Source organism: Dufourea novaeangliae, unplaced genomic scaffold, assembly GCF_001272555.1.
Source record: "Dufourea novaeangliae isolate 0120121106 unplaced genomic scaffold, ASM127255v1 scaffold80, whole genome shotgun sequence".
Classification (NCBI taxonomy): domain Eukaryota; kingdom Metazoa; phylum Arthropoda; class Insecta; order Hymenoptera; family Halictidae; genus Dufourea; species Dufourea novaeangliae.
In genome coordinates, this window is record NW_015373962.1 from 932,907 (window position 1) to 950,990 (window position 18,084).

The 18,084-nt window shown below is 35.2% G+C and overlaps 1 protein-coding gene across 1 annotated transcript in view; it reads left to right on the top strand.

Annotated features, from left to right (window-relative positions):
• LOC107186655 (lissencephaly-1 homolog) overlaps positions 1 to 17,790 on the top strand; it is a 32,255-nt gene extending 14,465 nt beyond the window's left edge. Inside the window, exons 3-7 of the mRNA XM_015574578.1 lie at positions 11,204 to 11,357; positions 12,307 to 12,513; positions 13,222 to 13,632; positions 13,941 to 14,289; positions 16,950 to 17,790. Of these exons, the coding sequence (XP_015430064.1) occupies positions 11,204 to 11,357; positions 12,307 to 12,513; positions 13,222 to 13,632; positions 13,941 to 14,289; positions 16,950 to 17,023 (1,195 nt within the window). The 3' untranslated portion in view covers positions 17,024 to 17,790. The remainder of the gene's footprint in view (positions 1 to 11,203; positions 11,358 to 12,306; positions 12,514 to 13,221; positions 13,633 to 13,940; positions 14,290 to 16,949) is intronic.
• The last annotated feature ends 294 nt before the right edge of the window (positions 17,791 to 18,084 follow it).

Sequence of the window (18,084 nt, forward strand, 5' to 3'; positions counted from 1 at the left end):
TGATATCTCAGAAACTATTTTACGGAGTGACTTGAAACTATGCAGGCATGTTCAGTAGGTGCATAGTTCTCTCCCGTACTAGAATGAAGTTGATATTTGCAAAATTCGAATTTTGCAACTTGAAAAACGAGCGATTTTTTTCGCGAAAATCGGCACTTTTTTGCAAAACTCTGCCATTTTGTTATTTTTCAATATTTTTTATTCATTTTAGTACGGGGGATAGCCACGTGCATACAGATTAGGAATCTTTCTCAATTTTTAATTTGAGATAACGTAGATAACTGATATAATGGCAGCACTGGAGGCACCTTTTTTTTAGGCAATCCCGGAAAATTACAATAATTTTTAATCTGTATTATATTTTGAAATGAAAAAAATTAAGCTTATCCTATTAGTATATACGAATTCATAGAAAAAAAGTTTAACTTCGATATACCTCATAGTTTTTTTCGAAAAAACTTCCTGAATCTCAAATTATTTTTGACTCGTCACAGTAGGGAGATCCCTTAAGTTGAAAGTAATCACAAATGTTAATGGATATTCTTATAGGTTGATATGATAAATCATCTTATAGATTGATGTATTAGAACAAATTTGAAACAAACTTGTATTTTGTTTATTAAAAGGTTCTCTGTATTAATAATAATATAAAAATCTTCTCACATTTTACTAATAACTAGTCCGGTTTCCTATATTTTATATGTTTAAAATATAATGTAAGGAAAGTTTTAATGGAAATTCCATCTTGTTTTTGGTGTTTCAAAGTTTTTAAGAGAAAATAAATTTATATCTTAAATTAACGCTGGGCAGCGTAGAGGCACCTCACGCGACTGTTCCCCTTCCAACCTTTTTTTCGCACCGTGTGCCTTCGTAGAAACCAAGAAGCCCGGACTCTTGTCTTTGTCACTCCATGGTAACGGTGGACGGTGATGGGGATAATTTTTAGCTCCCGGGAGCCAACTTTGCCCACCGCTGTCTTAAATGATAGAAAGATGTACATATTTTAGAAATATTGTTAGTTCTTTCTATAAATATTTTTAGTTACAGCTTTTAGTTACAGCTTTTATTTATGCGGCTACCGTTTTCAAAGAATAAATATTTTTGAAACTAATTTTTTCCCCTATTTTAACAATCTATCATTGAATTCTACTTTAGATAACCGGTATAAAAATTAGATTTGTTTCTGCAGTATTCTACCTCGGGGGACAGCTCTCCTGAAGATGGCTATATTACATTTCTCTACATTCTTTAATCAATTTTATAAGATTGCTGGAGTTAGTTATTTTCTTTTGCATGTTGAAAAGTTTCCTTTCGAGTGAGATTCACTATGATCAGAAAAAGATCTCTAAGTTCTATTTATTTACATCGGTATAGTCAAGATGTTTATTTGAAGATTTCCTACGCAGAGTACGGAACACTGATGAAACCATGAAACGGTTCAACACAAATTGCGAATTCTTCAAAGTAATCCTAGATTCTTCTTACGGAAATCACAAATTGCATTGAAACGAAAGGTAAACACGTAGAACGTGATTTGTAAAAAAAAACCTTGAATAGAAATCTGGCTTGACATAAACATCCGACGGCTTTCAACAACTCTCGAATGGCTGTTGTTTTTACTCTCCAAAGTAAAACTCGCAGTGGTCTACTGCGAAGTGAACACAAGCGGGAGAGTCTACTTTCGTTCTAGAGTAACTCTCGATGATTATTCTCATGTGTACATGTAGAATCAGTTTTTCAGGTAAACAGGGTATAATCATAGGTGCCTTCCTTTTCCATAATCCTAGATCTTCACAAACGACAAACAGCTACGTTTTCTTCAGACTCGAATTCTAATTTTCCGATAGCTCCGTCAAAGTTGAAGGGTTTCAACCCTTTGGACGGACCATCGTTTACGGAAGTTGAGTTGATTGCACCTGTGCGTCACTGAACACGCGAAAAGGGAACATTTAGGAACAAAGGGGTGAAACGACAAAGAATAGACAGAAGGAGGAGGGCGAAGGTTTTGTCGATAATTATAGGTGGCCTCTTCCACTATTCGCTGTTCTCTCAACAGGCTTTGGGGTCTTCGCCTTGGAAAGGTGAAACTTGATCCGCATAGTAAAACGTTCATTGATCTAGTAGTAATCGGTAGCTTAACTTGGTATTTTAGGTTCTTTATCTGTTTGCAAGGCGCACGCGAGCTAAAAATGTTTTAGATTCATGAATTGGGAGAATTGTTATATCCAGGTTATCATCACGAGAGGAACCGATCCGTATATTATGAAACTTGTGACGAAGTATATACTGCCTTCATTTCACTAAAAGAAGAACTAATTTGTGTGATTCAATGCACAAGAGTGAATTTGAGATTTTTGGCCATTTATAATAGCAGCATGTACTACAAAATTCTATTCACACCGCTTACGGGGGTAAGGTTTTACGAGAATCTGCTAAAAAAGTGTTTGTTTTCTCAAAACAAAAATTAGTTTTTAATATAAATCAATGGAGGGTGAATTTTCTTAATTGTTTATCACCATATAAAATACTTCAGGTCATGTTGTCGCTGTTTCTGGTGATATTAGATTTCGTGAAAGAAAATAACTCCTATAGCAAAAGTTTCACGACATACCGCCTCCACGTTCCTAGAAAGTGATCCATTAACGTGGATGAATTCTTCCTTTTTTTCGTCATAAGAAATAATTTAAATTACCACATTGTCAACATAAATAATTCAATACAAATCGAAATAAATCAAATATAATACCAAGGCTCCTAATCTTTTACAATTATAGGAAACAACTCCAAAATTAGCGCAATCCTCTGAAATTAGAAATTTTGAATACCGGATATTTAATGGAACGTCATTTCTAATTCTATAAATTTTTTCGATCATTCACCATCATACAAGATAAGTCAAATATTACTTGAATCTATTTTGATAAAAACGAGCGACTGGTATCATTCGAACAGACGATGAATTCTAGGCTCCCGATCCTTTGCTATCTCAGAAAATAATTGAAATGGTGTGTTCAATGGTTCTTGAACCTGACCAAGCTAACGTGTTACGGGGAGGGTTCGTACGTGTTTTAATGAGGCAATAAAGTAAAGAAGATAGCGCGAGAAGATCGTTAAGGATGCCTCGAGATGGCGAGAGTGCTTGAGCGACTCGAGTGTACGCGTACAGAGGAAAGTTCGGGGCGAGGATGGACTTGGCTGCAACGAGACCTAACAATCGATACGGCTCCTCCCTTTTCGTTGGCTGACGTTTCTCCCATTCTCTGACGTTAATCATGTAAGAAAATGGTAAATGATAGGGGGCAGAGAGGGCGAAAGTGGTGATACGGGACGATCAATACGAACCACCGTGAAAAAGGTTTTAAATATTTAAAGGGGGAGGAGTAAAACTTATCAGAGGGATTGTAGGTTTGACGAGTACGACTTGTTCTGTTCGTTATAGTTGTTTATCGTGAGGGGTTAAAAACTAAGTTCCCTGATCGAGACACGGGATGTTTTAGGGTATAATTTTATATGTATGTACATACTATAGTCGCGAGTGCGTTCGTGTCTTGCAAGTCAGCATCAGAACTTAACGATTTCCACTGCGTTTTGCGTATTCATCTTTGATGCAGACGCTTATGAAAACTTGCATCTTTATAGACTAATTAACATAATTGTGAAATTAACAGGAATTTATTTCCTGCAGTTAAAGTTTCTATTAATTTTAAAATACAATGGAAACTTTAATTAAACTGTATTGAGGTTTTATTTTCTTATGTTCTGAAGATTCTAAGTCACTTCAAATGAATACATAGTGCAATGATCACTACTATAGTGGTATTGATTCATACAGATCAGTGGAAGTGACAAGTTACATATTGTGATGAAATCTGGAGCAAATGGTAATATTCAAAAATATTTTACTCTATTTGTGCTGCGAGGTGAACTCGGTCTCCAAAATTTGGGATACAAGACTTATTTCGTGCAATATCTCGGGAAATTTTAGTTCTAGGTAAATTATTTTCAGAGAAAACCATTTAATTAAATAATGCGTAAAATGTGAATATATTTTTAAAAATTTTCCATGCAAAGTGTTGGTTTGTTCTTGGGAGAATGTATGTAAACTATACAGGGTGAACCACGTCGATTGAAATTTTTGTTTTGTCGCGTAATACAGTTCAGAGAGGCCCTTGAGATGGCGATAATATACTTTTTATCAGGTGTTTTCTTTTTTTTTAGTTTTGAGGCCACCTTTAGCTTTTACATAGATACACCTATAATGTTATTACACCTATCTTGTAGCGGATATTGAGACGAGTTCAGCAATATTTATTCATCAATAGTGATGTGGTCCCCTTCAAAGCAGCTCCCATGAGACATACACACTTACGCCAGTGTTTTTTCCAATCTTTAAAACATTTCTTAAACTCACTTTTCTCCTCTATTGTCGCAAAATGTTGTTCCTTTCATGGTTCTTTTCATCTTTGGCAACAGGAAAAAGTCGCAGTGGATAAAGCATCACTACAGTGTTGTTTTTTGATAAAAATTCACGAATAATTACTGAACTGTACTGAAACGATCATAGAAAAGATAAAGACAAATTCGCTGAACAAGCTGAAGGCTGTATCACAAACGTGCGTTTCAGAAGTGTTTCGATGATTGGCAAAAACGCTGGCATAAGTGTGTTAGATCCGATGAAAACTATTTTGAAGGGGACCATATCAATATTGATCAATAAATAAATATTTTGAAATAAATAACAATTGCGGGAACTTTTTGATCAAACCTCTTGCTTTAGCCTATAGTGAGAAACGATCCGCACATCAGTTCCAGTCAAATTGTACGTGATTTCGTCGTATCTCAAACGAGTGTATTACATATTCTGCATCATCTTCGTTTTCATCTTATCCATGTATGGGGTTACATTAGGAACTTCACACACGAGTAAAATATTTCGAATGATTGATCTTAATACTAAACTGTTCTTACAGTTTAGATGAGGAAAAAGATATTTTTAATCATGTTTCCGAACTCGTTTATACATCCGCTACAAGAGGAGTATAAAAATTGACAGGTTTATCTATAAAGAACTGAAGAAGATAACCTTGCACACTTAAATAAAAACCTACTGATAAAATGTATCCAGTAATCATCTTAAGGGCCTTTTAGAATCTATGCACTCACAACAGAATAATTTAAGATAATTATGTCAACATCACAAAATATAGATAGGGATAAATTAGAAATTGTATTCGTATAATGTAAATGTTATGTACCAAATTTTCACGTCTGTAATTCACTCGTATTTTATACAAGGTGAGCTTCTTGAACATAAACGGCGTGGAAAAGTATGAATCCTATTATTTCGTCATGCATTCCGATTGCAAAAAAAAAAAAAGGGATTTTTTAACGCATAAATAGTGATTGATACTGCACATTGTGTGATCAAATTATTATAATTAGATGGAGAAATAACATATTTGTAACAAACCAGCAATTTGTGCTACCGTTCGATAATTCGTAAGTATGACTTGTTACGGCTAATTTATGTGTTTGTTTTTGGTAATTGTTGCTTTCCTTGATTTTTATTTATTCTAACACTTAAATTAAATTGTGTCAGAAAAATATCGAAAGTATGCCGAGACGAATTCAATGATTTGTAGATGCAAAACCGGGCCGCAGAATTGTCGGATGTCGGGTAAAAGAACCGTTAGTACGAATTGAGGATATCATGAAAAGCATTGATTATAAAAATATATTAGAAGAGAAGACGTTGCCGTATGATAACGACCCGAATTACCCTGGGGAACTGATAATAGTTAAATAGAAGAATCGTGCAACTCTTATCGTGGCCAGGTCAATCAGCTTATAAAAATCCCATTGAACACATATCTGGGATGAACTGGGAAATCGTCTTAGAAACATAATGCATAGCGGAAAAAGGGAATGGATGCAATCTTTAAAAGATAAAGGGATAACAAATTCGGATTAATATATCAACCATCTTAGCGAGTTAATTCTTCGAAGATGTGCAATGATTTTCAATATTAATAAATATCTATCATTATACCTTTGTCTGAAATTTATTATCTTTATGCTCGCATGCGTTAATACAAACTGCGTTTTCTGCATTAAGATATTGTTTGTACAATTTCGTATTTAAAAGTTATTGAGTAAAATGTAGCACCATACTTTTAAACACCAATGTATTTTCCAAAGAATACAACATTTTTATAATACTCTGAATAGTTACAATAGATTGTACTGTACGTCAGCATGTGTCTGTAGAACAGACAATATTAATTCATATCTGTATAATAATATCTCGTTGCGGTTTTCCACCATGAAAAATGTTTGAAACCAGTAAGTCGCTAAACTCGTGGTTATAGACTTTAATGTACACCGTAATAATTCAGCAAGATGCGTTCGAAGTTCTCCAGTTTTGACCTGGAATGTTTTAAAATTATAAAAATATGGTAGTTTCCATAAAGTACTAGAATCTGACTTTAAAGAATTGTAATTATCATTGTTATCTTTATTCATAATTACAATATTTATTGCCATTATTTTTCTATATCTGTGAAAAAATACTAAGTTGGTACAACTTGCACCTGAATTCAGCTGTTTACACGTCGGTACAGTATTCATTACACCATTGTTGGTCAAAAACGCATGGTCATTGATACTTAACCAAGACAAATATTTAAATTCAATTTTATCAAAAATGGTTTCTTATTTGAAAAAATTTCATTCGAAATATTTGACTTACTTTTTTTATGATGAATCATCTTTTCGAATACATTTGGCATAAAGTCACTGCAAGTGACTCACAAGGGAAGGTTCTGATCCTTAAAATTCTGATTTTAATGAAACTTCGTATGTATCTAGAGCATATTAAACTATGCTTAGAGCAATTTTTTTTTCGTGCCCGTTATCACTCTGTAGAGGTCAAATAAGTCCTTAAAGTTTTCGCGTTTTTTCGTTTTCTTGATATAACCTTGTAACGGCACGAGATAGAGCAAAACTTTAAATACAGAAATTGTTCAGTTTTTTAATGATCTATTACGATACTCAAAGAAAAAATTTCTATGATGTGTCATTTATAAACAAAATGATTTTTTTGTTATTTTATATATAAATTCTTAACCGTAAGAGATAGAGATAGTCATTGCATGGAAAAAATGTACATTTATGAATGGTAGATTGAATTATGGAAGCATATAATTTTTATAAATTTTTTTATTTGCAAAAACAATTTTCCACCTTTTGACTTATATGCTTCTGCATATACATATGTATATGATATCTGTGTCATTCGTATTTTGTCACCTATAGAAAGTTTTACATGTGGGATTCTACATATTAACTGACTTACATGTACGTATAATAAGTAGAAAATAAAATAAACGATAAATATGATTAATTACCGTTACGATTAATAACATTAAAAATTCAGCTTTGCATGCTATTACTCAAATTCTGAAGCGTCTTCATACTTAATTCGCGCCATGAAAACAGTATTGACGACTTCAAATCATCTGGTGTTTGATAGACATTCATTCATTGATGCATGCACACTCAGATTTCGGTGTTATCAATTACATTGGATCGTCAATGACGTAGAAAAATCGTCTTCGGCTTCGACGACATAGCACGTTACATTGATGCAGCGCGATCGTTGATTATTATTTTACTACATAATAATGCGCCGAACTAAGACCTGACCTAGGTACGTGCCGATCAACATGACACCATACACACATGTCTGTTAACATACACTCCCATTAGTGTCAAGTAAGAACAAAAAAGAACGACAAACGTGGGTGCCTTATGAACCTGACGAGGCTAAAAATTACAAATACAGTGTTTATTAATACATTAAATTAAAGTTAGCAACATGAATTTTTTAACAAAAGCACCGTTTCTATTGATAATTTAACAAATCACAATGTTTTCATGTACCAGAAATACATGGAAGATAATGAACTTGAAAAGGTTTTGAGTGTCCGATAAACCTGAAAAGCACTGTACTACACAACCCACCTATGTACATGTTCCATCTGCGGAGAATCTGCTGTTATTCGTTGTTCCTGGTACAGCAAGTTTTTATGTTTCAACAATTTTTTCGTAATGTTACACTATCACGGGGAATTTTCAGAAGCGTAAAACATATTGCAAAATTATTATTCCAATGTATTCCAATTGTAAGTTATGCTCACGACACTTATTTGAAATCGATCACCAAACTCGTTTATTTTCTTTTCCTCTTATTTTATAAGACGGTTAATAGAATCCCACATGTAAAACTTTCTGTAAGTTACAAAATATGAATGACACAAGATATCACATATATTCATAAGCATATAAATACAGAAGTGGCAACTTGTTTTTGCAAATAAACAAATTTATAAAATTTATGTTTTCATAATTCAATAAATCATTGATAAATGCACATTTTTTACATGCAATGATTACTTCTGTCTCTTACGGTTAAAAATATACATATCAAACAATAGAAAAATCATTTTGATTATAAATAACACATCGTAGATAATTTTTCTTTTATTAGTGTAATAGATCATAAAAATCTGAACAATTTTTGTATTTTCAGGTTTGCTCTATCTCGTACCGTTACAAAGTTATATCAAGAAAACGGAAACTTAAGGGCTGATTTCACCCCTTCAGAATGAAAACGGGGACGAAAAAAATTGGTCCAAGTATTGTTCAATATGCTCTACATTAATGCGAAGTTTCATTAAAATCAGAATTTTCGGGTTCGGAACCTTACCTTGTCAATAAATATCTGCTCCGGCAATTGCTTATGACTCAATCCAATGTAATAACGTACAAACATAATTTTTAGTATTTCATAAAATTTAACATAATTTTTCGCTTACTTTCAACCTAATGGAACTGTTAATAGGGAAAATAAACTTCTATTTATTGCCTCTGTTCAATTTGAATTCTTTAACAAATATATGTATTTGCACGAACATTTTCCATCTAATAGCAATACAACCCTTTGAATGTTGTTCGAATTAATATGCTCCACAGAGATCGATCACTGAACATTCTGTTTTTACCTGGATACCTACCGAATTGATCGTTTAGATAATTATTCAGCCGCCTTTCTTAATCCCTCGGAGAAAGTCGGAACAACATCAGGAAGGAATTAATGACGGAAGCTCGATTGATATGCAGGGACCAACTTTTGATCCCATAAATTCTCTGGCATCTGGATAGGGAGGCTCGTGTGATCGCTTCCACGCGGAGACGATCCCCTTTCCACTCTCTTTCGTTCTTCTTTTTCCATTTACGTTAACACACCCGTCAGCGGGTATCGTGTATACGAGATATAAGGTTTCCCATCGTAGGAACGCGTGCACGAGAAATACACAGGTATGTTTCAACCGTGGAACACGTCTTCTTACGCTTATACAAAATGTATCGGAAATCGTGGTATTATTCGAAAAATCGGTAATCCATCATACATCAAATGAATCGAAAATTTACAATGCGATTTTTTCATAGATAATTTCGTTTTAGAAAAGGTCAATTTGGAAATTTTGTTGTAACACATGTGCTGTTGAATACAGCCGGCTGATGTGTCTACTACTTAACGTTTTTATTTGTTGTAAATATTGACGATGGTACAACATTACTCTGTATCTTGTCGGCCTTATCATCTGGTAGTTGTCGGATCATATGAAATTATTCCATAATATATGTAGATAACAGAATACCGCTAATTTCTGTAACCATTAACGCGAGCAGATATAAGTCATAATTAATATTAGATATAATGTAAGAATTAGATGAAAAAATAGCAATTCTCTGGCGCTAAATTTTATTTGTCCACGGTAGATTGGTGTAAAAAAACTTGCGGGTAAACATTCCGTAGGGTAAAAGCTTAAAAATTAAATTTAAATCACAAACTGCTTTCATCAAAACATGTTTCCTGTTTAAAATTCGATGTTAATAACATAGCAACAATAGCAGACTCGATAAATCGTAAGGTATAGTTATTCTTCCATTCATAAGTAGGTACTACGATATTTATTGAATGAGATACAAACCTGAAAAACAGTACGAGAGCACTGAAGGTGTTAAAGAAATACGGCCTATGAAATATTAAAGCTCGATAAAGAATGTGGAAGATACGTAATCTGTGTGAGACATATTTTCTTCAAACAAAAGAGATATCCTAATATTCATGAATGGAAGTGTACGTAACATCAGTGCAACATAGCGTCATGGAGGTTTCAGTAAAGAGGAGGTTGTTTTCGTTCAGAGGTGGGCAAATTCATTATGTAGATAAAGAGTTTCGAATAGCGAATAAAAGATAAAAAAAATGACTACGCCAGTTTATTATTGATTAAACATGGAAATTTCAATTGTTATAATAAAACAATACATATCTATCATATAAACTCCTACTTTTTTCTTCTTGAATGAGTAGACACATGGCAAACAATTATTTAATCTCATTAACTGTTTAAAGGTCATAGACAACACTCATAGTTAGATACTCCTGCTTTCCTGAAGGTATTATTCGAATAAAATTGTATCCAACTCTGCTTTCATCCTCCGAGAATGAGTCTATATTTTTAACGATAAATACAAGAGACACTTTTTCGTAAGCTCCTGTACACATATGTCAATGTTCTTATTTCAATGTTGAACATTTGCATACGCCATAAACGGATAAATTCGTTTTCAAGGGCCTCAAGACTACAGTAAATTCATAAAGGGGAAAATCTTAAAATTTGTTTGTAAAACCTTTTCTACGGTTTTTTCACATTTAGGCCCAATACCCGTTGCTTCTTTCGGTCTCGAAACGAAGGGTCTTATATCGCTGGCATAGAATCGATCGTTGCTCGTTTTGTTTACCGGTTCGCTGTGATAATTCGCTACGTAGGTACTATCACGTGGAAGCAGGTGAACAGAGACGAACGACCGACTTCAGGCCTTTCACCCCGGTATAATTCTGCCCGACTTTCAATCTCTTTCCCACGTACTCAACCTGTGCCCTCCATTGTATCTACCTACGTTGGCGGATGGTTCTTAGTGAAATGTCATTATCGAGGAGCATATATGTTGTTCCCCTATAATTCTAGGTCGTTAATATTGTCGGGAGAAACTGTTGTATCAATAGAGAGAATTGGAACGTGAAAGAATAAGCTAGAGACTGATCGGTGAGGGAATAATTGATATATCCTTGTAGAAATAAGGCGATCGCGGACTACCTCAGCACCAATGGCTACCAAGATGCCCTCGAGGCGTTCAAGAAGGAAGCAGATATGCCCGGAGAGGTGGAGAGAAAATACGGGGGTCTTTTGGAGAAGAAATGGACCTCGGTGATACGCTTGCAGAAGAAGGTGAGGGAATTTTAGGAGAAGTAATAACTTCTGCTCAAGATCGGTTTAGTGATGGAACAAGCACACTAGCAGATATTCGTGTAAATTCGTAGTTTTCCGGGCCAATTCTTGAGAACAAAAATGAAACAGAAGTTTATTAGACGGATAATCGTTGTTAAGTGTTTCGGTTTACTAAAAAAGAAAGTAAGAACTGCTGGAAATATATAGAGAACCGTAATGTAGCAAAAATATGTACGGTTATTATGATATTTAATTGTCTGTTCTTTCTTCACCGTGGTGAAGAGAAAGGATTGTCTTTAGCATACTTTCAACGAAAACAATGAAACTCGTATCATTTATCTTGTACAATATTTGATTTACAATAAATCCTAGATGAACGTTCAAAGGCTCCTTGGCACTGACAAGAAGTCACCGCGCCGGGTGTAACGCAGACTTTTAAATGAAATTTAGCATAGTGATACAGCTTGTTTTCACAGCAATTCTCAAGTCAATGATATTTGTTTCAGCTATTGCGCGTATGGCCATTAGTTTATGAAATATTTAATGCTCAGTGTCGAGGAGCCTTCGAACATTCATCGAGGATTTACTGTATATTGTAGTAGTTATTAGTAGCTAATATTTTAATTATAATTTCAAAATTAACTGAAGCTTTAAAAAATGTATGAACCAACAAGGAAATAAGTTTCACTAGTGTGTACTATAAAATAGAAACACGTTGTGTAAGTACAGATTATTTAAAAACTGGAACTTTGGCAGCAGTAATTCTTTCTTGGTAATGCTTGTCCTAAGTGGGAATGTTCCTTTTTAAAGGAAATGCATGAGACTCGCAATAGTAACTTGCACACAATAACTTGTTGAAGCCGCAGGGAAGAAGTCTATCTACATTATGTTTGCGAAAAAGGAAGCGAATTGTTGTGGCTGAAGAGTTAATTGTTTGCTAAACTTGCAGGTAATGGAATTGGAATCGAAACTTTCTGAAGCAGAGAAAGAGTTCATTGAGGGTGCACCGACACGCAGCAAAAGATCACCGGCCGAGTGGATACCAAGGCCACCCGAAAAATTTACTCTCACTGGACACAGAGCTCCCATCAACAGAGTTATTTTTCATCCGGTTTTTAGTCTCATAGTGTCTGCCAGCGAAGATGCCACAATTAAGGTAAATACAACGTCGAAATTGATGAAACAGGAAAATTTAGAAACAAAATGGCTGCTATTTCGAAGCTATGACCAATAGATATTTTTCGGAATTCTCATATTTGGAAAATAATTTACAAAAATGGAAATTGAACACAATTTTCTTGCATTCATCAATGCTTGCAGTGCTGAATCCATTCGAGTAAACATTCTGAATATAATCTGGTGGCTTATTTGGAGTCCACATATAGAGTAAACTTATCCGTAAACAGATATTATCAAAGCATTGAAAGAATTATGGGTTCTTAGAGTTCTTGCTGTGTTGAGATTTAAATATTAAATTTATAATAAATGTATATATACATATACTATTGTCCATAAGTGGCTGCCCATTCGTATTAAATTCACTTTCTTAAGTGTGTCAGAATTTTAAAAGTACTGGCTTTCTTTACAACAAGAACCACAAAGTGAACGTAATTCATCATCATTTATTGAAAAGTCCACGAGATATTCCTGCATCTCCAATTAAAAGAAACACACTGTATGTACAGAATCCTCAGTCTACTAGTACATTAATTTGAAAGAAAGTAACCAGTGATGTTACCAAACTGGACCCACAACATCTGTTTTCTCGACGTAGCAACCAGTTACGTTAAACTTTTCTCGTGTGTCAGTTATAGGAAATCTTGCCGTCAAAACTGGTCGCCTGATCTGTTCATGTTTTACCTAGGTGTGGGACTTCGAAAGCGGTGAATTCGAGAGAACATTGAAAGGACACACCGACAGCGTACAGGATGTTTCATTCGACGTCTCCGGGAAACTGTTAGTCTCATGCAGTGCGGACATGTCTATTAAATTGTGGGACTTTCACCAGTCATTCGCCTGCGTGAAAACCATGCACGGACATGATCACAGTGTCAGCTCTGTCGCATTTGTGCCACAAGGGGATTTCGTAGTGAGCGCCTCTAGGGATAAGACCATAAAAATCTGGGAAGTTGCGACGGGTTATTGTGTTAAGACGTTGACGGGACACAGAGAATGGGTGCGGATGGCGAGAGTCAGTCCCTGTGGCGAGCTGATCGCTAGCTGCTCAAACGACCAAACAGTGCGGGTTTGGCACGTGGCGACGAAGGAAACAAAGGTGCACAACTGTGTACATAACAATACACTATTGCTTGAAAGTTTGGGTTCACGGTGTCATTTAACAAAGAAGTTTACACATTGTTAAACTTTTTAACAGAAGATATTCAACAAACGACGAAAAGAAGAGTAATAGACTCTTAAGTAAATTTGTCACAACTTCTTCAATTGTTAAAAAAAAATAGAATGAAGATAAAGTAGTGACCCCAAACTCGTGAAATATTCTCTAGAGTCAGTATGTTAATGGAAAAATGAAGTATTAGAGTATTTTGAAGATATCACGGCCTGTAAACTGAATATGATTCTCAGGTTGAACTTAGAGACCATGACCATGTGGTGGAGTGCATCGCATGGGCACCGGATACCGCAAGAGCCTCAATCAACGCTGCAGCAGGGGCTGATAACAAGGGAGCTCACGAAGGACCCTTCCTCGCGTCTGGTTCGCGGGACAAAGTAATCCGCGTGTGGGATGTCGGCGCTGGCGTCTGTCTGTTTGCTCTCCTGGGACACGACAACTGGGTGCGCGGAATCGTTTTCCATCCCGGTGGCAAGTTTATCGTCAGTGCCTCTGACGATAAAACACTGCGAGTCTGGGACACGCGCAACAAGCGGGCGATGAAAACACTCGAGGCGCATGTCCACTTCTGCACCTCCGTTGGTAAGTAACATATAGAAAGTATCTTATATAGGCTAAATCATAACTCTGTGTTCTAGATTTAGTGTGTTATGGGGAAGGATATAATAAACATTTCTTTTTAGATCGACCTAATAATAAGTTTAGTAATAGTACTTATACAATTCAGTCGGTATCTCCGATTTTCTTCAAACTTTAATATGTTGAAAGGGGCTCTCTACAAAATAGGAATATCATTGAAAAAATGTCACAAATAATTATAAGTACTTTTAATTGCAAGTTAAATTTGTAACTAAAACCCAACCTAAACGTTACTATAAGTACAGAGTAAATGGAAGAACATAAGCTGTAAACAGTAAGAAAAGAGGTTCAATTGTTTATTTTCAAAGCATTATACTAATCAGAAGCTGTAGAGATAGCTTTTTCCAGGAAAATATCAAAGTCACGAAACAAGAATTCCTCACATATTTAAAGCTATTAGTGAGATATACGGTCGTGAAACTAAGGTTGAGCAGTTATAAAATAGCAATAATGAACTAAGTAGTGACAGTGACATATATAGATGATTATTAGTATCCGTTTTGTTTTTTTATTAAACACTAGCTTTAACCTACCGTAATCAGTATGATGCTTTAAAAATAAGTAATTACACCCCTTTTTTACTGTTTACTGCTTATCTTCCTTCACTTAATCGGCACTTATAGTGACATTTAGGTTACGTTTCGCTTACAAATGTAACTTGAAATTAAAGGTACTTATAATTGTTTGCGACATTTATTAAAATGATATTATGCCTTTTTTAGAGAGTTTGTCACCTTTCAACATATTAAAGTTTGAAGAAAATCAAAGATAACGACCGAATTGTACACTATTACCATACATTTCATTGCACAGTATTTAAGTACTTTATACACAGAGGAGCAGAATTGTAACCACCTCTGTCTCAAGAAAGTCCTTGGTAAAGCTTGACAATCGAAACTTGAGACCAGTAGTAAGATTCTGAATGAGTAGGGACCATAAAAGGAAGAAAATCTGGAACAAAACATACCTCAAATTAGTAGGTTTTTCATTCAGTATTATTGACAGTAAGCCAGTAAGGTCGATAACATAATGTGACTTGTAAAATAGACAAATTATGGGCCATCCAATCGATGACATAACTTTATACGCATCTACGTTTGTGGTTCTTGTCTTTCGATCAGTCACACTATACTTAATGCTACACACAGTGGTATTCAACTGAACCTATAAACTGAGAAAGTAAAAATTGATAAACTCAGTATTATTTACAAGGTCTGTTATGATACCTACAAAATGTAGCGTTACGTAACATTTCCAATTAGTGCAGAAAGATAAAGTTTGGTGCCTCATCGATAGCGAGGGCAAGTTTCACTTTTTACGAATGAAAACCGTTCGCACAAATTGCTCTCAACGACCGGTTGCCACAGGCGACAATGTAAACACGCACAATGAGTCATTTCAGTGTTCTTCATATCATTAATAAGTATGACTGATCAATTGCTGCTGGCATTTTCTCGACAAAAATAAAACATGACATAAATAGGTTAAATTATAAAGAGTATGTTTGCGTCGCGAAATTTTATAACTAGGGAGTTACCATAAAATTTGATCATCATTAGTAACCCATGGTCGTGGTCGAGGTATTTACATTGTCGTTTTTTATAACAGTTCGCAACATACTGCCAGGCTGGAGGCTTTTCCCGAGTTCCATCGAAACGATTTGCCTCCCCAATTGAGCGTGAAATGTCTCAATGCAAACATGGCTTTTGTAGTCAATCCATTTATTTCGTGTTGGGTCATGTTTATCAGGAAAACACCCGCAGTGATTTGGAAATGTTTGCGTGCTGACATTGTTAATAGTAAGGAAAATTTCAGTTTTACAGATAAATGTTTAATACTAAGCTCTTACAATGTTGCCTTCAGTCGTCGGTTGATAATCCGTATATCCAAAGGGTCTCTCAAGTTAAAGAAGCAAAAATTTCTTATTTTTTTTTATCATTAAAGTCTTTCTATGGTTGTTTAACTACTTTGCGAAAGGCAAAAGAAATAAAACAGCTTAGTTAAAAAGCAGTAATTACGGCATTTGAAGGATTTGTATAGCTACAAATACTATAACGATCTATGGAAAGAACAATGATACTTTTAATCAAATACAACAAATCACGAAGAAAATGATATTTGTACTAATAGAAATATAGCAAAACTGTCGAGAAATTGAAAATAGTATGGTATAACATCAGTGGGCTAGATTGCTTCCTCAGAAAAAGTGATTATCTGTGTCCAGCTAGACTGTGTCCTAATATCGTGTACACATCTCTGGGAATTTTAATGGATTACACACCGCAGTTCATTTATAGTTTGCTGTTGACTACATACTTTAAACAGATTTAACTACTTGCGGAATTATCCTATTTCCTTCAAACAAAATTGAAATCAAAGGAGAGAATTTTTATCTAGTTTCTAGTGTGACATTATGTTTTATACAAAACACGTGAAGAAGAGTTTTATTTGAAATAATGAAACACTGTAATAGTGTTGATTCGTTGTATGATTATGATTATGTTAATGAAATGGAAACTTGTGTGGGATGAAACTAGTGTTTCCCCAGCGTACGAAGTGGGTCGTGTGGGTGAACTGATTTTAAATGCGGCGACATTTTCTAGATTTTCACAAAAGCCATCCTTATGTGGTCACCGGTAGCGTCGACCAAACGGTGAAGATCTGGGAGTGCCGCTAGTCACCAAACCATGTCAGGGTCTCGTTGAACCTTCGTCGAGGAAGACAGAGATTGTGGAAAGAAGGCGAACGATGCGCATCGAATTCCGATGGAGATAAAAACAAAAAGCAAAAAGAAGTAAAACGGCCGAAAGAGTAAGCTGCTGCAAATTTGAGAAAAAAAAAGTTATCGTACATACTACTATTATTAATATTAATATTATTATACACACATAAACACGTACGGTTAAGAGCTCTTTAATTAATTTATAATAAAGTATAATTAATAATTATTAATATTATATGTACGTTTTACGGTAACGAACTGCACGATTCGAGGAGAGTCGGTCAAAATGATAATTAGCTTTCTGTCGCGAGGAGGACATTGCCATGAAATTCGTCGATCGCTGACAAGCCCCTCGAGCGAGCAAAAATGAAATTGCGATCTTCGAAGCTGATCGTTCGCAGTTAATCGTTACGCAGCGAAGCATCTTTTTCTGGTTCGTTCGTACGCGTCGTCCTCCTCCTTCATCCTCCTTCGATACGTCACTCGGTCTCGTTTGCTGCGCTGATCTCTCCTCGAGCGTTCTTGACGATGTGAAGTCGGAAAAATGACGCCAATTAAAAATGTCAATCGACATAGAAGAGACACAACATGGACAAACAGAAGACAAATACGCGGCGTCATTACTTACCGTGTACTGAACGTCGGCTAATGTATCCAACGCTGGTCGAGTGACATATGGTTCATATACCAGGAGCCAAGACATACGATGTAAACGTTCGTAAGAGCGTGGAAAATAGACTAAAAGCAGCGTGATAGTAGTGTCCGTTTGAAACGTTCGATTTTCCATTGCTGCGTCCTCTTTATGTGAGCGTAACGCAGTACTTATTCCAATAGTGTTTGCTGCTTGATGGCTTGATTTAGCATTGTGTGGCTTCTTTGTATTCTTAAATTGAGTATTTTCAAGTGTAAATTCCTCTCACTTACAAGAAAAACCGCTGGACAGAATTAATTAGAACACCCTTTATACTGCGAACTAAAGGAATTTATATATTTGTGTATGATTGAATGTCTGGTTT